This window comes from Barbatula barbatula, assembly GCF_947034865.1.
Source record: "Barbatula barbatula genome assembly, chromosome: 25".
Lineage (NCBI taxonomy): Eukaryota > Metazoa > Chordata > Actinopteri > Cypriniformes > Nemacheilidae > Barbatula > Barbatula barbatula.
The window spans coordinates 5238459-5256663 of record NC_136788.1 but is presented as its reverse complement, the minus strand read 5'-3'; the positions used below and the strand labels follow the sequence as shown (position 1 = coordinate 5256663).

General features: G+C 37.9%; 6 protein-coding genes across 6 annotated transcripts; 4 read left to right on the top strand and 2 right to left on the bottom strand.

Moving 5' to 3' along the window:
• Positions 1-275: 275 nt before the first annotated feature.
• On the bottom strand, positions 276-3698 carry LOC306890628 (macrophage mannose receptor 1-like). The gene is made up of 5 exons (XM_079450488.1): positions 3652-3698; positions 3094-3132; positions 2651-3004; positions 1956-2300; positions 276-1824 (listed from the first exon to the last, which is right to left on the bottom strand). The coding sequence occupies exons 2-5, from the start codon at positions 3128-3130 to the stop codon at positions 1466-1468; spliced, it is 1095 nt and encodes a 364-aa protein (XP_079306614.1). The 5' UTR covers positions 3131-3132; positions 3652-3698; the 3' UTR covers positions 276-1465.
• Positions 3699-4602: 904 nt separating this feature from the next.
• On the bottom strand, positions 4603-9536 carry LOC306890869 (uncharacterized protein; the record flags this gene model as incomplete). Its single annotated transcript, XM_079450886.1, has 4 exons — positions 4603-4668; positions 5044-5376; positions 6198-6367; positions 9434-9536. 4 exons carry the CDS (start codon positions 9534-9536, stop codon positions 4603-4605), a joined length of 672 nt encoding a protein of 223 aa, XP_079307012.1.
• Positions 9537-9586: 50 nt separating this feature from the next.
• Positions 9587-10225, top strand: LOC306890631 (histone H1-like; the record flags this gene model as incomplete). Its single annotated transcript, XM_079450491.1, has 1 exon — positions 9587-10225. One exon carries the CDS (start codon positions 9587-9589, stop codon positions 10223-10225), a length of 639 nt encoding a protein of 212 aa, XP_079306617.1.
• Positions 10226-10812: 587 nt separating this feature from the next.
• LOC306890638 (histone H2A-like) lies at positions 10813-11199 on the top strand (the record flags this gene model as incomplete). The annotated part of the gene is made up of 1 exon (XM_079450498.1): positions 10813-11199. The coding sequence occupies one exon, from the start codon at positions 10813-10815 to the stop codon at positions 11197-11199; it is 387 nt and encodes a 128-aa protein (XP_079306624.1).
• A 549-nt stretch (positions 11200-11748) lies between these two features.
• Positions 11749-12159, top strand: LOC306890635 (histone H3.2; the record flags this gene model as incomplete). The annotated part of the gene is made up of 1 exon (XM_079450495.1): positions 11749-12159. The coding sequence occupies one exon, from the start codon at positions 11749-11751 to the stop codon at positions 12157-12159; it is 411 nt and encodes a 136-aa protein (XP_079306621.1).
• Positions 12160-15908: 3749 nt separating this feature from the next.
• On the top strand, positions 15909-17013 carry LOC306890640 (histone H2B-like). Its single transcript, XM_079450500.1, has one exon. It carries the CDS (start codon positions 15933-15935, stop codon positions 16305-16307), a length of 375 nt encoding a protein of 124 aa, XP_079306626.1. The 5' UTR covers positions 15909-15932; the 3' UTR covers positions 16308-17013.
• The last annotated feature ends 1192 nt before the right edge of the window (positions 17014-18205 follow it).

Genomic DNA, 18205 nt, shown 5'->3' with positions numbered 1-18205 from the left:
TTATGGATGTTTACTTTTTGGTCAATTAGGGATATTTAACTTTTATTGCCAAAATAAGTAAAATAAAAGAAATCATTAATTTTATTATTATTTGAAATATATTCAATGATGATGATTTATATAGTGTATAATATAATCAAAAAATGTAATTAGTTTTTACCTATTCCATGGAATTGTCTTATAACCCCCCCCCCCATATGGCGCCCATGTTTAAATTATATATATGCATCCAAAGCAGCTATACTTAGCATTTTGAAGTACAGGACACAGACATGACCATTTAACTGTGTTTATATTGCAGGTGAACTTTGAAAGTGATGGGGAAATCACTGTTCATAAAATATCAACAACATAATACACTTGAGGCGCGTGGAAAGGAACATTTTTACTTTTTTACAGTTGACCCTTAATGTGGTTGCATCTCGAGTAGGCCTGGACAGCATAACATTATCAAAACATTACTGCCATATGCTGCTTACTTCTTTCATTACCATCTTCTTTCTATTGAATTATTTGTTCATTCGATATCTCCTATAGCCTACCATGTTTACTGTATAATGTGATGTATTACTTCAGTAAAGCATCAATGATTTAATTGTATTAATGCAATGTAGTGTCACTAGACTCTGTCTTGGTTTGTGTGTAATATCAGCTGTTTTGAGTGTGGAAATACACTTTGAATTTTTACTTTACTTTAAACATAATATTATTGGGGACACATTCATTGTAATTGGATGGATAGCAATGCAAATTGGGATGCAAAGTGAGCATTAACTAAATTTTGACCAGTCTTCTGTACAGTCACCATGAAATTGCGACTGTCTTATTTTCCGTATCATGACATACATCTGAGTGAAATGGCTCCTGAAATTGAATAAAGCCAGGGCGGGACTTCATGTCGCCCTCCCTTAATTGATTGGATCGTTATGAGTTGGCCTGACACACTACTGGTACCCACAGGACAGTCAGCAGTCTTACCTCTTGTTTAGTCATTTAGTCATGAAGAGAATAGTTGTTGTTTATAGGGGAAGTGTAGCTTTATGTTTTAGTTTAAGAATTTCAACTTCAAATTAATTTGACAAAAACAATGATGTGCATGCATAAATCATTTGTAAAAATCACTGCTACGCTTTGTAAGAAAATTAGCATATCATGTAAAATTGCACGGTGACTAAACAAACACATGTTTCCTTGGCTACTACTCACACTTATATTCTTTTCAGAAGTGTTATATTTCATCTGATGATTAAATGTGATAAACGGTTGCCCACTCACATAAAAAAAAACAGTATTCAGTACATACAATAAGACATATGATATTTGAAGACATTTGTGAAGAGACATGTGTCTGCGTGCACATCCAGTATACATTAATGTTGCTTTAGATGGCACAATGCACATTTAATCTGCCTTTAAGTTAAGTGACACACACACACACACAAACTGTATGATTTCATTCTTCATCCTATCTGCTGCAGATGAAGTTGCGTCTCTCAGTTTCAGGACGGCTGATCCAGCGCTGATCTCCTCCAGACTGAACCGCTCCAGATCTCATCACAGTTTCACAGTTCTTCACTTCTGTTTCATTCCCTTCAGCCCACTTCTCATAACACACAATCTCTCCATTCACCCAGAACCAAATGTCCAGTGTGCAGGAGTGACGTAACCCTAGCCAGACCTCAGCAGTAGACGCATGTTGAACCACTGCCTTCAGCCTTTTCTGAATCTCATCTGAATCAACTGAAACCAGATCAACGTGATTCTGTCTGCAGTGTATCAGAGCTTCAGTCCAACTCAGATTCTGTTTGATCAATATCATCTTATCTGCACACAGAACAAACCACCATCTGATACTGAGCATCAAAACAGCCAGAACAAACATACAGGAACATGCTGTAGATGAACTGAGACCAATCTAACAGTGAAACTGTTCATTAAAGACTTTTATTACTCACCTTCATGACACACAAAGGTAAGAGAATGATGACAGCCTGCATCATTCCATTGTCTTTCCTTCATTCTGACCTCTGTACAATCTTCATTATTATTCTTATTCTTATTATTATTATTCGGTTCACTCGACTTCCAGTTTCTGAAGCCGGAGTCACTTTTATCTGACCACTCCCACGAGTCACTGAACAGACCAATCCAGACAGAAGTCTCAGTGTTATTAATGATCGTTTGAATCTCTTCATTCTGGTTTCTCACACTGGTCAGATCAGTATGATGCTGTCTGCAGAAACTCTGAGCGTCTCTCCATGTTCTCTGAGAAGTTTCTTTGACGTTTATTTTGGTGGTCCCTTTTTAAAGAAAAATATATATACATTTGAATTCTTGCAATGAAAATTTGAATGTGAATCTTTAGAGACACTATTTTCCTCTGAAGATCTTGAGTTACTGCAGTGTGTGTTTGATCATATTCTCTCACTCAGTCATTCAGTTTACATTAAACAATAACTTTGACTTTATCACACAAATGTATTTACATACACAGTATCAACACAAAGATCAATTTCATCATTTCATTTAAAAGAGTCACACAGAGAATACACAGATGTAAGACACACATCATGTGGTGTAGTTCCCTGAATAGTGTTTATCCTTCTCAACAGTGATTTATTGTTGTTGTTTAGCTGAAATATACACTCACCATTGAAACAGATGAACTCTGATTTCTGTTCACAGTTCTGATGATGCCTTGCTCCATTTCTCATAAATACACAATTGTCGTTGCCATTTTGTTCATTTGCCCATTCCGTATTGTTCGCAGGATCACCCAGAGACCACTTCCATTTATAAACACCTGTATTCTTCAGTCCAATCCAGACACCCACATCTTGTGTGTTATTCACAGTCTTCATCAGCTCGTTCATGTCATTCATGTTGTTGACTGTGGCCAGATCTGTGTACGTCTCTCTGCAGTATCTCTGAGCGTCAGTCCAGTTCATATTCGTGTTTATATAGTAATACTGTCGCTGAAGGCATTCACATAAAGAGCAGAGAGCTAAGAAAGACAGTGTTTGATGTTTATTAAAACCGAGTCAACACCAATAACATTATAAACTGAACATCAAATTAGAAACACATACTCACCGATGAGAAGAAGTCTAAGATAAAGAGTTTGTTCCATCTCTAAGGGTGAAATACATACAAAGCTCAGAATCATCTTGACTGCTATTAAATAAATGTTTACTCCACTTTTCTGATGCCAACATACACAAAACATCTGGTTTAATATTAAACTCACGTTTAATAATCTCACAGCACAACGTTATAACTGTAGAGTGTATAGAAAAGATTCCTTTAGGATGATTCAAGGCTCCTCTGCTTTACATTTTGTTTACATTTTAACTCACCCAAATAAACAAAGATTAGAAAAAAATCTACTTTAATTTGTACTGTATAAATCTTTTAATATTATATCAAGGCTTGTTTAGTGTCTGTCTTTGGTCATATTTTATAACTCTTCATAGCATTTTAAACAACACTGAAGTTCAATGTCAACGTTTCCATCACTCAGTGTATCTCTCCATTTTCTTTTTAAGAATGATTTACTAAGAATTTAAATTGGAGAAGTTTTATTAGACGTATGCTGACATTCATTTACAAGCCTTAAAATAAAAGTGTCATTTTATTGTAAGTTGTTCTTACCTTTAAGATTGTGTGTTTCACTCCTGAATCTGCTGTTTCTCTGTCTGTGTTTTCATGTGTCATGATGTTATATCTGCTCTTCAGCACCTCATGTCATGTGTTCATTTCTTTAGAAAGTTATTTTCATATTCAATTTCCCTCTGATTTGTGTAATGTCAACTCACATTACTGTTGTGTGTTATTACTGTGATGATGTCGCTGAAAGATGGCAATGAGGAAATGTCAGTTTGTGCCTTATTTGCCTATGATGTATAACCCAGAATGGAAATGTTTTGTGTTTGTTATTTCAAAGTCCAAAGCCTCCAAAGTCAAAGTTTTATTTTGTTTTGATTAAAGTTATTGAAAACCGTACTAATTAGAAAGTATTTTTATGTAGTTATTAAATCTACAGTGACTTACTGGCAAACCTGCTGAAAAAAACTACAGCAAGGTTTCACAGTGTGTGTTTAAACTAATATTTGAACCCATTGATTCCTGTTGAAGCCCATTTTGTGGAGAACAGTCCTGGATAGTTTCCTTGTAAAACTTTATTTTCGACTGGGAAAATAAAGACATGGACGTCTTTGATGACATGATTTATCAGATCATTTTAATTCTGTGGTGAACTCCCTTAACCTTGACACGAGCTCAATGCCTCTTTATTAAACATTGAAAACATTGTAACATAACAAAAGTGACACATTTGATGAGTGAAGATGATAAACTTTAGCCCACTTTCAAGATAACTAGCAAATTAATTTTCTATAAAGACAATTGTGTCTGTATAACAGAGAAAATAATTTACCACTGAAAATCTTTGCATACATTATTTAAGTCTGTGATGGCACAATGCAAGTTATATTTATTATGTTAAATGCAATTAATACCCTGTAAAGAAAGAAAATGAAAACCCTATTGGTTTGTGTCTCCCAACAAGTGACACACACACACACACACACACACTGTGCGATTTCATTCTTCATCGAATCTGCTGCAGATGAAGTTGCGTCTCTCAGTTTCAGGACGGCTGATCCAGCGCTGATTCAAGTCAAGTCAAGTCAGCTTTATTTATATAACGCTTTTTACAATTTTCATTGTTACAAAGCAGCTGTACAAGAAAACATTGACTATAAGTAAAACATAAAAGGTTATGGAAGTCAAAACACAGGTCAAATATCAGACACACAATAAATTCCTATATGCAGAGTTAATTAAATAAGACTATCAAATTCTAGCAGCCCCCCCGGCCAGGCAAACAGTGCAAAACAATATGCAAACGGTGGTGAGGAACCCAAAACTCCATTGGAGGAGAAAAAAAACCTCAGAGGGAGACCAGGCCTAACCAGGGGATTCCAGTTCCCCTCTGGCAAAAGGAGGGTCTCCTCCAGACTGAACCGCTCTAGATCTCATCACAGTTTCACAGTTCTTCACTTCTGTTTCATTCCCTTCAGCCCACTTCTCATAACACACAATCTCTCCATTCACCCAGAACCAAATGTCCAGCGTGCAGGAGTGACGTAACCCCAGCCAGACCTCAGCAGTAGACGCATGTTGAACCACTGCCTTCAGCCTTTTCTGAATCTCATCTGAATCAACTGAAACCAGATCAACGTGATTCTGTCTGCAGTGTATCAGAGCTTCAGTCCAACTCAGATTCTGTTTGATCAATATCAGCTTATCTGCACTGACCATCAAAACAGCCAGAACAAACATACAGGAACATGCTGTAGATGAACTGAGACCAATCTAACAGTGAAACTGTTCATTAAAGACTTTTATTACTCACCTTCATGACACACAAAGGTAAGAGAATGATGACAGCCTGCATCATTCCATTGTCTTTCCATTTCCATTTATTCATTTGGCAGACGCTTTTATCCAAAGCGACTTACAAGTAGTTTTTTTACAGTGGCACATTACTGCAGAGCAATCAGGGGTAAGGTGCCTTGCTCAAGGGCCCTTCAGTCATGACCTGCTGGCACTGAGATTGAAACCGGCAACCTTCTGATCACAAGCCCAATGATCTAACCACCAGGCCACAGCTTCATTCTGGTTCTTTGGCGTTTATTTTGCTGATCCCTTTTAAAAAATATATATATATATACATTTGAATTCTTGCAATGACAATTTGAATGTGAATCTTTAGAGACACTATTTTCCTCTGAAGATCTTGAGTTACTGCAGTGCGTGTTTGATCATTTTCTCTCACTCAGTCATTCAGTTTACATTAAACAATAACTTTGACTTTATCACACAAATGTATTTACATACACAGTATCAACACAAAGATCATTTTCATCATTTCATTTAAAAGAGTAGTACAGAGAATAAACGGATCTAAGACACACATCATGTGATGAAGTTCACTGAATTGTGTTTATCTTTCTCAACAGTGATTTATTGTTGTTGTTTGGTTGAAATATAATTTGTTGATTGTTTTAATTTTTGAAAGCTACACTTACCATTGTTACAGATGAACTCTGACATCTGTTTACAGTTCTGTTGATGCCATTCTCCATTTCTCATTTATAAACTCCTGTATTCTTCAGTCCAATCCAGACACCCACATCTTGTGTGTTATTCACAGTCTTCATCAGCTCGTTCATGTCATTCATGTTGTTGACTGTGGCCAGATCTGTGTACGTCTCTCTGCAGTATCTCTGAGCTTCAGTCCAGTTCATATTCATGTTTATATAGTAATACTGTCGCTGAAGGCATTCACATAAAGAGCAGAGAGCTAAGAAAGCGTTTGATTCTTTATTAAAACAGGGTCAAATCTAATGACATTACCAAACAAGAAACAAAGCCACATTTCTAATGTGTAAAGACATAAAAACATCAGATTATTCTTCAGATAAACAATTATTACATGACTGTATATTCTATGTAAAGCATAATGTTACGTGTAATCTCACCCCTTCAGATCAGTGTCCTGATCACCGTTTCAGGGCTTGTTTTGTGATTTTAGTGACAGTCGGCTTGTATAAAGATGAACTGACCAAAATGAACACTTTTCAGAAATAGTCTTCGTTTTATTTGCGGTAAATAAATATAAATATTTGTTATATTGAGGCATTTTGTCATAATTTAAAACGTGCGACAGAAGCTAAATGTCAAATGTTTATATATCGCACCAAATCTTGACAAAGTTGTTTTATTAGAAGTAACTAAACAGACTGCTGACAATAATTCACAATCCTCGTGAAACACTGTCATGTCAAGAGTATAGTTTTAATGAGAATAAAAATGGTAACTTGTTCTTACCTTTGATCTTGTGTGTTTCTCTCGTGAATCTGCTGTTTCTCTGTCTGTGTGTTCATGTGTTGTCATTTTATATCTTCTCTTCAGCACCTCACATCATTTTTTTATTTCTTTAGAAAGTTATTTTCAAAATTAATTTCCATCAGATGTATGTATTGTCAACGCTGTTATGTTTTATTACTGTACACTGAAGAATTGCATTGAAAGAGGACAGCGAGTGTTCAGTTTTCACCTTATTTACATTTTAAGTGTCCTTAAAGTGCAGGAAAAACAGGGATGTTTGCAACTACTTGGTTTTTAAAGGTTTATAATGTTTCCAGTGTCTTTAATATCATAACATTTGAAAACCTCTTGTAAATTATCATGACTTTGAACAACACTGAAACCAATCCACACCATAAAACCAGACTTTGCCCAAACAGAATTTAAAATAGAAATTAAGCCTGAAGTTTCCACTTAAACCATTTTTTTCACTTTCAGAAAGTAATAGGCCTATTTATATACGTCTGCCTGCGTATAGCAACTGTGATATCACATGTCAAGGCACATCACACATTTAATAATATTATTGTCGTGTGATACTGTTATTATCATCATCATGTCATCACATGGGCGATTACAAATTTGAAGGTCTGAGTTGACATTTTTATCACAGTGTTTTTGCATAACCTTGCATTTCCAGTCTGTCTCATTTCCATTTGCAATGAACGAGAAGTCTAGTGTGATTCATTGCTGTTGTGTACACATTTTTATTGTTGCATTTTTATTAAACTTTACAGTGAATACAGGGCCTTCTGCCGCCATTTTACTTTTTTTGGTGCCGTTTCCATGGTGAATTGTAATAGCTGAGCTCCATTGAATTGTCATAGTTGTGGTGCAAGCGCTTAACTCAAGGTAAAGTCTACCCAGAGTTGATAGAATTACTCAAATCAGCTGTTCTGTAACCAAAAACTCAAGTAAATCAACTCTGAGTTCAATGTATAACCTAGAGTTGGTTGAACCTCCTTATTGTCTATATGTTCAGGTGTAAATGTATTTTTATAACTTAATACGTTTGGATTAATCTCTGCGAATGTGGCCACACTGTGTTGCATACTGGGACCCCATTTCTGCAAGATCACGCTTCGTGTTATTGTTTTGGTTTAACTGTGTATTTCTGTTTGTGTTATTATATTGAAGGAAAACAGTCTAGATCAGTGTATGTCGGCAGCTGAAGAATGGCTAACAGACCCTGAACAACCGTCCCTCAACTCCTGTGACATCAGAGAAGTGTCCATCCAGAACTCTCACAAATCTCAGCAGAAGCAGAAGTAGACCATCAGGGTTTTTCTCGCCTACTGTTTTTGCATACTGAGGTTTCGGACATATACTATTCATGACTCATGTTTATTTTCACTCACTATATAGTGTGGAAGTATACGCTTTTAGATGCAGGGTTAGAGGAAATGTTGCTGTTAATTACTTTCCCGTGATAATGAATAAACATTCTTAAAATAATGACATAGTGCAACAAGAATGACTCAAAATAATGACTGTTTTTACAAACCAATAGCAAGTTTATTTTTATTAAAGCATAACCAACATGATGCAAATGTAACTAATAGCTGGTATAAACTACAAGACTTAAAATCTGAACAGATTTGTTTAAACTAGACAACACACACTTGCAGACATTTTGAAAGTTTCAGATAGAAACACTAACTGACCAAATCTGCAACAAGTCCAGACTAATAATCTGGGGAAAATTATTATAGTGTATATTAGCCTTAAGTGACACTAACTATAAACACACTCAAACTCACACACACTAATTTTAGTGCACTTTAAGTAGATTTAAATTTTTCTAAATTGTTCTAAATAAATCTTTAAAAATTAATAATAATCTGAGTTGATTTGTTTTTTGCTTGAGTCACACAGTGTTTGATTCAACAACCCTTTGTCTTTCTTTTCATAGACTCAAAGCTTGTAAGAATGTTTCCTGCGCCTTGAACGTGACACTTTTTCTCTTTTTGATATCTTGTGTGAATTATAGATACACACAGAAGAGAGCAAATATAGAGTTTGTCACAGTTTACTTTTACATCTTGATTATAGGCCGTGAAGACCAAATCATTTAATCCTAAAGTCATTAGCAAATGAATGGACAAGGTGGATCTGTTAAAGACAGACAGGAATCCTCTGGGTGGCACGTGTGCTTCAACACGGCCACAATAACTCCTATAAATAAGACTTCACGAGACTCTCAATGATGTTTTAATCATTCGAGTGATTTTCAGGCGCCTGTTAAACACACAGAAGACGCGCGAAAGATTTTCACCAAATATTCAACACAAAAATAACAAGAAAAACCTTCGAGGCTTCATCCAGTAACTCGGGCTGCTCGAAGATTTGACCGTAAAATGACAAATTAAACGATTAATCAGCGTGTCATTTAGCTTCCAGACGGAGCTCTGCGCCTCTGCTCGGTGTTCACATTGTTTTTATCGCACACACGGGCTTTATGAGTCCGGTTTTGTTGTAAATGTTAGAGGAGAAAACACACGAGTCAACGGCTCCTGGAAGCACACAGACGCTGAACTGTCCAGTTGAGTCTGTACGGTTCTCATGTGCTGTATAACACTGCAGCGCCGCGCTCGGTCGCTCATCGCTCCTGATCTACTACAGATTGTGTGACATCACTGATCCGAAGAGAAGAATGACAGAAACCGCTCCAGCTGCCGCCGCGCCGCCGGCCAAATCACCCAAGAAGAAATCTGCTGCTAAAGCCAAGACCGCCGGACCAAGCGTGGGCGAACTCATCGTCAAAGCCGTGTCTGCTTCCAAGGAGAGGAGCGGCGTGTCTCTCGCCGCCCTGAAGAAAGCTCTCGCTGCCGGCGGCTACGACGTGGAGAAGAACAACTCCCGCGTCAAGATCGCCATCAAGAGTCTGGTGACTAAAGAAACTCTGGTCCAGGTCAAAGGAACCGGCGCTTCAGGATCATTCAAACTCAACAAGAAACAAGCCGAGACAAAGAAGCCCGCGACGAAAGCCGCTGCCAAAGCGAAGAAGCCCGCGGCCAAGAAACCCGCTGCTGCTGCCAAGAAACCTAAGGCTGCACCGGCAAAGAAGACCGCCGCAAAGAAATCTCCTAAGAAGGCGAAGAAGCCAGTTGCTGCCGCCGCTAAAAAGACAACGAAGAGCCCCAAGAAGGCGAAGAAGCCAGCGGCCCCCAAGAAAGTAGCCAAGAGTCCCAAGAAAGTTGCTAAAAGCCCGAAGAAGGCGAAGGTTGCCAAACCCAAGACGACGAAGCCTAAAGCAGCTAAACCCAAGAAGGCCGCCCCGAAGAAGAAGTGAAGTCTGACTTTACATTAAGAAAAGGCTCTTTTAAGAGCCACCCACCAGCCCACTAAAGACATATTTTGATATTATCATAGTTGTGTTCTTAACAAATGATTATAAAAATGATAAACTTAATTATGAAGGTAATAATCGCCAAAGCATTTTAATTCAGAATAAGCGCAACAACTGAAGTTGTGTTGTCTGTATAAATATATATTATAGCCGATATCATTTAAACTAATGCGCGTGAAGTGGCGAAAGGCAACGTGACGAAAATTTAAAGGCTTGATGCGGCGCCGCACGATCCGACAGGCGGATGACATCAAAGTACCGCGAGAGCGATTCTACATATCATAAATAAGTTTGCTTTCGTATCGCTCTCGCGGTAATTGACGTCATTCGCATCAAGTCGAATAAGCATTGAGGGAAGAAATGGGCGGGGGGACGTTTTGACGTTTGGAGGGAAGTTCAGTGATTGGTTTGAACTTTTCACAGAGTCCAACCAATAGGCGAACGAAAGACCACTATAAGTACTGGAACTCACGACCTCAATGTCATACGTTGTTTGTGTGGTTGTGATAATTCACTCTTACAAAGGAATCATGAGCGGCAGAGGCAAAACCGGCGGCAAAGCGAGAGCTAAGGCCAAAACTAGGTCATCCAGAGCGGGTCTTCAGTTCCCCGTCGGCCGTGTTCACAGGCTTCTGCGCAAAGGTAACTACGCTCACCGCGTCGGTGCCGGAGCTCCAGTTTATCTCGCAGCTGTGCTCGAGTATCTGACCGCTGAGATCCTGGAGTTGGCTGGAAACGCCGCTCGGGACAATAAGAAGAGCAGAATCATTCCTCGCCATCTGCAGCTGGCGGTGCGTAACGACGAAGAGTTGAACAAATTGCTGGGTGGAGTGACCATCGCTCAGGGTGGCGTGTTGCCCAACATCCAGGCGGTGTTGCTGCCCAAGAAGACCGACAAACCCGCCAAAACAAAGTGAACGACTTTCTCCCGAATCAATGAAAAGGCTCTTTTAAGAGCCACCCACTTAAACCAAAAGAGAGCGATTTCATCCTCAAAAGATTAATCAATATAACGCGATGCAGACAAACATTGCGCACGTGTTGGATAACCAGGTTCTGTCTAAGACGGATCTTCAGTATTTTGAGTTTGGCAGTGACTGGTCTGACTGTTTTAAACTAACGTTAGTGGTGCATTTCGTTATTTTTTAAAATTTTCCTTAAATTCCACTCACACAATGACAAGAAACGAAATAAACATCTTTGTTAGAAGAGCAAATGTGTGATTTCTCCGTAAAGTCGCGAGTTCATCACAAGTAAACATCAGAGGATTTAATGCGACAAATGTAAACAAAAGGTTTCGAGCGGGAACCGGTTCGTTTCAGTTGTATGCTTAGACGTCACACATTATCCAATCACGTGCCAGCGCACCGTCACCACCCTCTGATGTCATGGTGGACTAGTCTTTATAAGCAGCCGCAGAGCGCGTTTCATTCAGTATCTGACAGAGAAGAGTCGCAACTGTAGTCATGGCGAGAACTAAGCAGACCGCTCGTAAGTCCACCGGTGGCAAAGCCCCGAGAAAGCAGCTCGCTACTAAAGCCGCCCGCAAGAGCGCACCAGCCACCGGCGGCGTGAAGAAGCCTCATCGTTACAGGCCCGGTACAGTGGCGCTGAGAGAAATCCGCCGCTATCAGAAGTCCACCGAGCTGCTGATTCGCAAGCTGCCTTTCCAGCGTCTGGTGAGAGAAATCGCTCAGGACTTCAAGACCGATCTGCGCTTCCAGAGCTCCGCCGTCATGGCCCTGCAGGAGGCCAGCGAGGCTTATTTGGTCGGGCTTTTTGAGGACACAAACCTGTGTGCCATCCACGCCAAGAGAGTCACCATCATGCCCAAAGACATTCAGCTGGCCCGCCGCATCCGTGGTGAACGCGCTTAAACTCAATTCTGCATCCCATAAATAAACCCCAAAGGCTCTTTTAAGAGCCACTTCCATTCCACTGAACGAGACACTTTCCTTGATAATTGTCTTTTCTGCAGTAATGATGAAATCATAAAGTGGTACCGTACACTGCTGAACGTCTATGGATGAAAGTCAGATTAGAAAAACCCGAGAGCACAAACGATGAACTTTTGAGTAAAGTTGCCCCTTAATTTTACTAACACAAAACAAAGGTTATATATATATTGTTTTTTATTCTTTACCATCCCTGTCAACATTGAGATTTGAAAATAGGGGACATTTTGTAACCAACACCCCCACCACCGTCTCTCTTTTTTATGTATTTTATTATGACACAATTCTTTACAAAACACAATTTACTAAATCTCTTGTTGGGAGACTAAAGTGCAGAACATAGTTAACACAGTTAAGTAGAACAAATACACTAAAGAAAATACAAATAATATAAATTAAGCGAAGGCATTACAGTCAAATATGTCAAAGTTGTTCACGTTCATATATTGTCCTCAGTCTTGAAATATTCTTAAAATAGTTACATGGAAGCTTATAATTATAATGACAAATATTTGAATACATCTTCACATAGAGAGTAAATATTATCACTGGAATCTTTCAGGAGTTTCAAAGAAGCAAAGTGATCCCTCAATTCAATTTTAATCACCACTAAGGAAGGATTTTTATTTTGCCATTTACATTTATGGATATGTTCGTCCATCCTCAGGATGCTGCTGTTCTTCTCCGCACTACTTCCCCCCCCAAACTACTTCGTGGGAAAATCCCGCCCTGCAGCAGATCCTAAAGATTTTATTGGTCATGTGAATCCCAGTACTGATTGCCTACACCAAACACTATGGCAAGCCGTTTTGACATATAAACCTATGGTTTGACTATCCATAAAATATATTTCAGATAGTTTCAATTGTATTTCGACAAGTCATAATTATAATTTCACTAGTCAAAATTGATAATTAGAGATATCTGCAATTATAATTGCGCTAGTAAGAAATCTGATTCGAGATATCTGTAAATATATTTTGACTAGTCAAAACTCTATTTGAGATATCTGTAATGATGTCATAGATATCTAAAATTATCTCGTCACACATACGCAAATACCTAGTCGAATCTGCTGTTGTGTGACGTGAGATTTAAGCTCCTCAGCTCCTCCCCTACACCAGAGCCAAAGCCAAAAGCGCAACGGCTAATGCTATCACCTTAGCTTCATCGGAACACAGCAAGGAGACAACAGGCTAGTTTTTAAAATGGATGTCAATGGGTTTGTTAGCTGTTACGCTTTCTCCAGTTGGATGCATTAAAGACCCTTCCATCTAACTAAAATAAGGGTTACCCCTCCTTATACCTAGTGCTGACGGCTAACAACAGTAGACAGCGTTTGTAACTTGTCAAGGAGAGAAAAGAACCGAATGAAGTATGCTTCTTACGTGATTATTCAATAATATTTGGATGCATTCATGTGGTAAAAGATGTCCAACATGCATGTCTGCATAGCGCTGAGATTTTAATTGCAGTCATGTGACAAAGCGGACCAAACAATGTGTAATGTTCAATAAATACAAAGATCAGCAAACTGCTTGTTTTGTTGTAATTTATTTTGTATATATACAAAATATATAACTTTTTTTGAAGAAGATTACAAGTGAATCATAGTTTAACATTCATTAATGGCATTTATAAGTATGTTTCGTTATGCATACAGTATGTATTGTTAATGCAGGTTAAGTTGTCTTTAGTATTGTATTATATTATAGTAAGAGATCAATGATGGTGATGTTCTGTTGTGTTCAGTGATGAGTCCAGTGCAATTAAATATTTACAAATGAATCAAATTGTTGCACCAGACATGATGCCTATACAGATGCTTATCTTAAATGTGTTCATTTGGAATAAAGGCAAACACTATTTAATCCACAGCACAAATCTCCAACATTACGATATTTTACTAATACCTCTGCATACCTTATGCTAAGTTTTTCTAAGTTTTTATTTTCATTCTTTTAAAATGACTTTTGTATGAAGCAGTTTGAATGACACAAAATGTAAGACCTTTATTATATAATTATTTGACAAAATGGCAGCTGACAACAGTTTCCAAGGAAGGATTGGTTAAAAACGCTTAAGGTGGGGCTTAGAAAAAGTGTATTTGCATGCATTCATTTTAGATATCTATGAAGTAATTTTGACTAGTTAGAATGTTAATTCCAGATATCTATATTGAAATTCTTCCTGTCGCCAAGTTAAATGAAGATATATCCAAAGAAAGATCTTCCTAGTTACAAATGAGACTGAGATATTCATAATTAAATTGCAGATATCTTTAAATGAGATATCACTAGGAAGAATTTCAATTCAAGATATCTCTAATTTAGCTTTGTCGAGTCAAAAATCCAATTCAAGATATCTAAAATTAAAATAAGACTAGTAATAAGTTGCTTTCAGATATCTGCAAATGTGGTTTTAGATATCTTTAAAAATGATTCATTAAAGATATCTTAAATGTGATTATGACTAGTCAAAGACCAGTTACAGATATCTCTAATTATTGTTTCTACTGGTGGTAACTCAGTTAGAGATATCTCTAATTGAATTATCACTAGTAAAATGAGTTCAAGCTATCTCTAATTTGAATTATGCCTAGTACAAAATGAATTATAGATATCTTTAATTGCAGTTTCTACCAGTCAAAACATATTTGTAGATATCTGAAAATATTTTTCAATGGAAGTCAATGGAAGAATATGACTAGTCAAAACAGCATTGTAGATATCTCAAATGTATATTATGAATAGCCAGAATAACATTATAGATATCTTCATTGCCTGTTATGACTAGTAATAATCACATTGTAGATATACTAATTCCAATTGCGACGACTCAAAATTACAGAAGAGATATCTGGAATTGGAATTTTGACTAGTCAAAACTAAATTATGACTAGTACAGCCAGGCGTATTTTATGTCAAAATGGCTTGCCATAAACACTGATCCCTAAACCTACCCGTCATTGTAAGCCTAACCAATGAAATTAGCTGAAGGGCGGGATTTCTGCTTAACTGTTTTGCGCCCATTGTTTTCATTTTTTTTACAGAAATATAAAAATACTGGAAAATATTTAAACGAAATGAAAGCGGTAAACCCAAGTATTCTTTATGAAAACAGTCGATACGATTCAACTGTTGTGTTTAATAAACCGTATGCCTTCTCTAATAACAGAAATAGTCAGAGTTGTCATTTTACATTTAGGTAAAAGAGGTTTGCCAATTTGGCGACAAGACCAACAACTCAGTATTTCAGAGATGTGTTGGTCGTGGTTATAGAATGTCTTTAAACGTATTAAAAATAAAGCCTCGTAAAGAGACTCGTGACAACACGACTACACTCTCAACTAAACCTTTACATAAGGGCTACAAAACGGAGACGCAGATGTTCCTTGTGTTGTATATTATCATCAAAATAAAGATATTAAGAGCGGAAATGAACAAAGGAAACTGAATCGCGTGGGGGAGGGTCACGTTCAAACATGAGTCTGTGGGTGGAAACAATTTCATTGGCTCTCTTTCCACTCCGTAACACTATAAACTAACCAATTGAAACCTTTAAATGGTTTTGCCAACGGAGACACACAATCGGAGCACATGCCCAGTTTTGCTCCAAATTAGCATAGTCTCGTCAATAAATACCCCTGCTGTGTACTTCCTGTTACTTCTGATCCGATATCTACTCATATCGTCATGCCTGAACCAGCGAAGTCCGCGCCCAAGAAGGGCTCTAAGAAGGTCGTCGCTAAGCCCGCCGGGAAGGCAGGAAAGAAGCGCAGAAAGTCCAGGAAGGAGAGTTACGCCATCTACGTGTACAAAGTCCTGAAGCAGGTTCACCCGGACACCGGTATTTCCTCCAAGGCGATGGGCATCATGAACTCTTTCGTCAACGACATCTTTGAGCGCATCGGCGGTGAAGCTTCTCGTCTCGCTCACTACAACAAGCGCTCCACCATCACATCCAGAGAGATCCAGACCGCCGTTCGTCTGCTGTTGCCCGGTGAGCTGGCCAAACACGCCGTGTCTGAGGGAACAAAGGCCGTGACTAAATACACAAGCTCCAAGTAAACTCACGCTTGACTCCCAACAAACAAAAGGCTCTTTTAAGAGCCACCCACACAACCTGATAAAGAGCTTCTGATATGATTTAACACGGGGAGGAATCCGTATTCGTATTGCAATGATGAAATATTCGACCTGGTCTGTTAAAAGCTAGCTAACCCAATACTTGAATTCATATAAAGGACGTAAACATCCACATATATCGACAGCAAGTCTGGATCAGCACAGATCTGAGTTGCACCCTGTTGTTTACAAATAGAAATGTCATTGTTTCCAAACTTTCACATTTATGCGTTTGGCAGACGCTTTTAGCCAAAGTGACTTGCATTGGATTATACTGTACAATTGTTTCTGACTAAGTGCAGTCCACTGAGATCGAATCCATGGTCTTGGTGTTGCTAGTGCCATCCACTAACCACTGAGCCATTCACTTATAAAAATGTTTGTGAAAGATCTTTTAATTTTTAAAGGAATACCCCTCCTAAAATGACAATTCATTTCCAAACTTGTGAAGTTTGATCATTCTGTGGCACACAAAGGACCATATTTGACAGAGGAACAGCAACTGACATTTCTGGGCATCTTTGACTGTCATAGTTCTGAACTACCTTGCTTACCATTTTAATGTTTACTGTTTGCTTTCAGAAATGCTTCAAAATATGTAATTGTGTTCAACAGAACAAAAAAAGGAAAATATAATTTTTCTACTATGGTAGCGAATTATGTCCCAGTTGTCCCTGGACAACATGTTACATGTCATTCTAAATGATATATCGTTAACAAAACAACCAAGTACTAAAGCATTTTAAGAAACAATCATACAACTTAACAATACAATATAAGAAAACAATTCCAAGTCCAAATCATAAAACTAACAATATAATATAAAATAAGATAAAAAGCAATATCAACCAGAACTCAAATTGGAGTTCTGGTGTTGACAGTGCTGAGTACTAAGTAGCCATTTCTTTTACTGGGCTTGATTTCTTATGAATATTGGAATGGTTTTAAATTCTCATGCAGCTTTAATAGAAAAGGCGAACTGACTAAAATTGAATCTGAATAGTACTATCTCCTCTTAGAGCACCTCTAGTGGAGCGATGCACACTTGATGTAATACTAACACATTTACTAAGAGGAGGAGAAGTAAAACCATGAATAATTTTGTACATCAGACATACATTTGCATATTTAATAACATTTTCCCAACTAAGCAGATTATATATTTTTAAAATAGGACAGAGAGAGCACCGGTTTCTAATAAAGAACTTTAAGTGTACATTTATATAGAGACTCCAATGGTTTCAGGGTCCATGAACTATCCTGAGATCAAGTTGTTAAAAAATTATAAGAAATAACCATGGAGTGCATAAACATCTCGGCTGCCTCTAATGACATACAATCTCTAGTTGACTTAAAATTATAAAATTAATAAGATGTAACCTTCTTACAAACATTTTTAACCTGAGTCTTAAACACAAGTTTGGAGTCAATAAGTATTTCAAGATATTTAAATTGAAAAACTAGTCTCATTGTTCCAAGGATACCAGAGCAGGCAGGATGCAGTCCATGCCCAGACCTGAAAAAAGCTGTGATGATAGAGCTGGACAAAGGATGTGGCAATGCTACAAAATTTAAGCCACTATTCGATTATTAATGATAATCTTAAATGTTTTTATTTTGCCTTGTTGTGCAAGCACTGTCGAGCTTGTGCCAGAGGGGAACTGGAATCCCCTGGTTAGGAGGAATCCCCTGGAGGTTTTTTTATCCTCCAATTGAGTTTGGCAAGGCAACAGTACAAGAACCTGAACACGGACAAGGACTCTTAGGATACGTAAACACAAGCCAAGACACAGGTAGAACGAACGAGCACAAGACATTAGACATGAGGGCATTAAATAGGG

What these genes read in the sequence shown, in the direction of transcription:
- LOC306890628 (XM_079450488.1), bottom strand. Translation starts at nt 3,130, where the DNA reads ATGGAACAAACTCTTTATCTTAGACTTCTTCTCATCG. An exon ending in AGAGTTCATCTGTTTCAATG is followed by an intron (nt 2,301 to 2,650) that starts GTGAGTGTATAT and finishes TTCTTTAAAAAG; the next exon opens with GGACCACCAAAATAAACGTC. An exon ending in TACCTTTGTGTGTCATGAAG is followed by an intron (nt 1,825 to 1,955) that starts GTGAGTAATAAA and finishes TTCTGTGTGCAG; the next exon opens with ATAAGATGATATTGATCAAA.
- LOC306890640 (XM_079450500.1), top strand. Translation starts at nt 15,933, where the DNA reads ATGCCTGAACCAGCGAAGTCCGCGCCCAAGAAGGGCTCTAAGAAGGTC.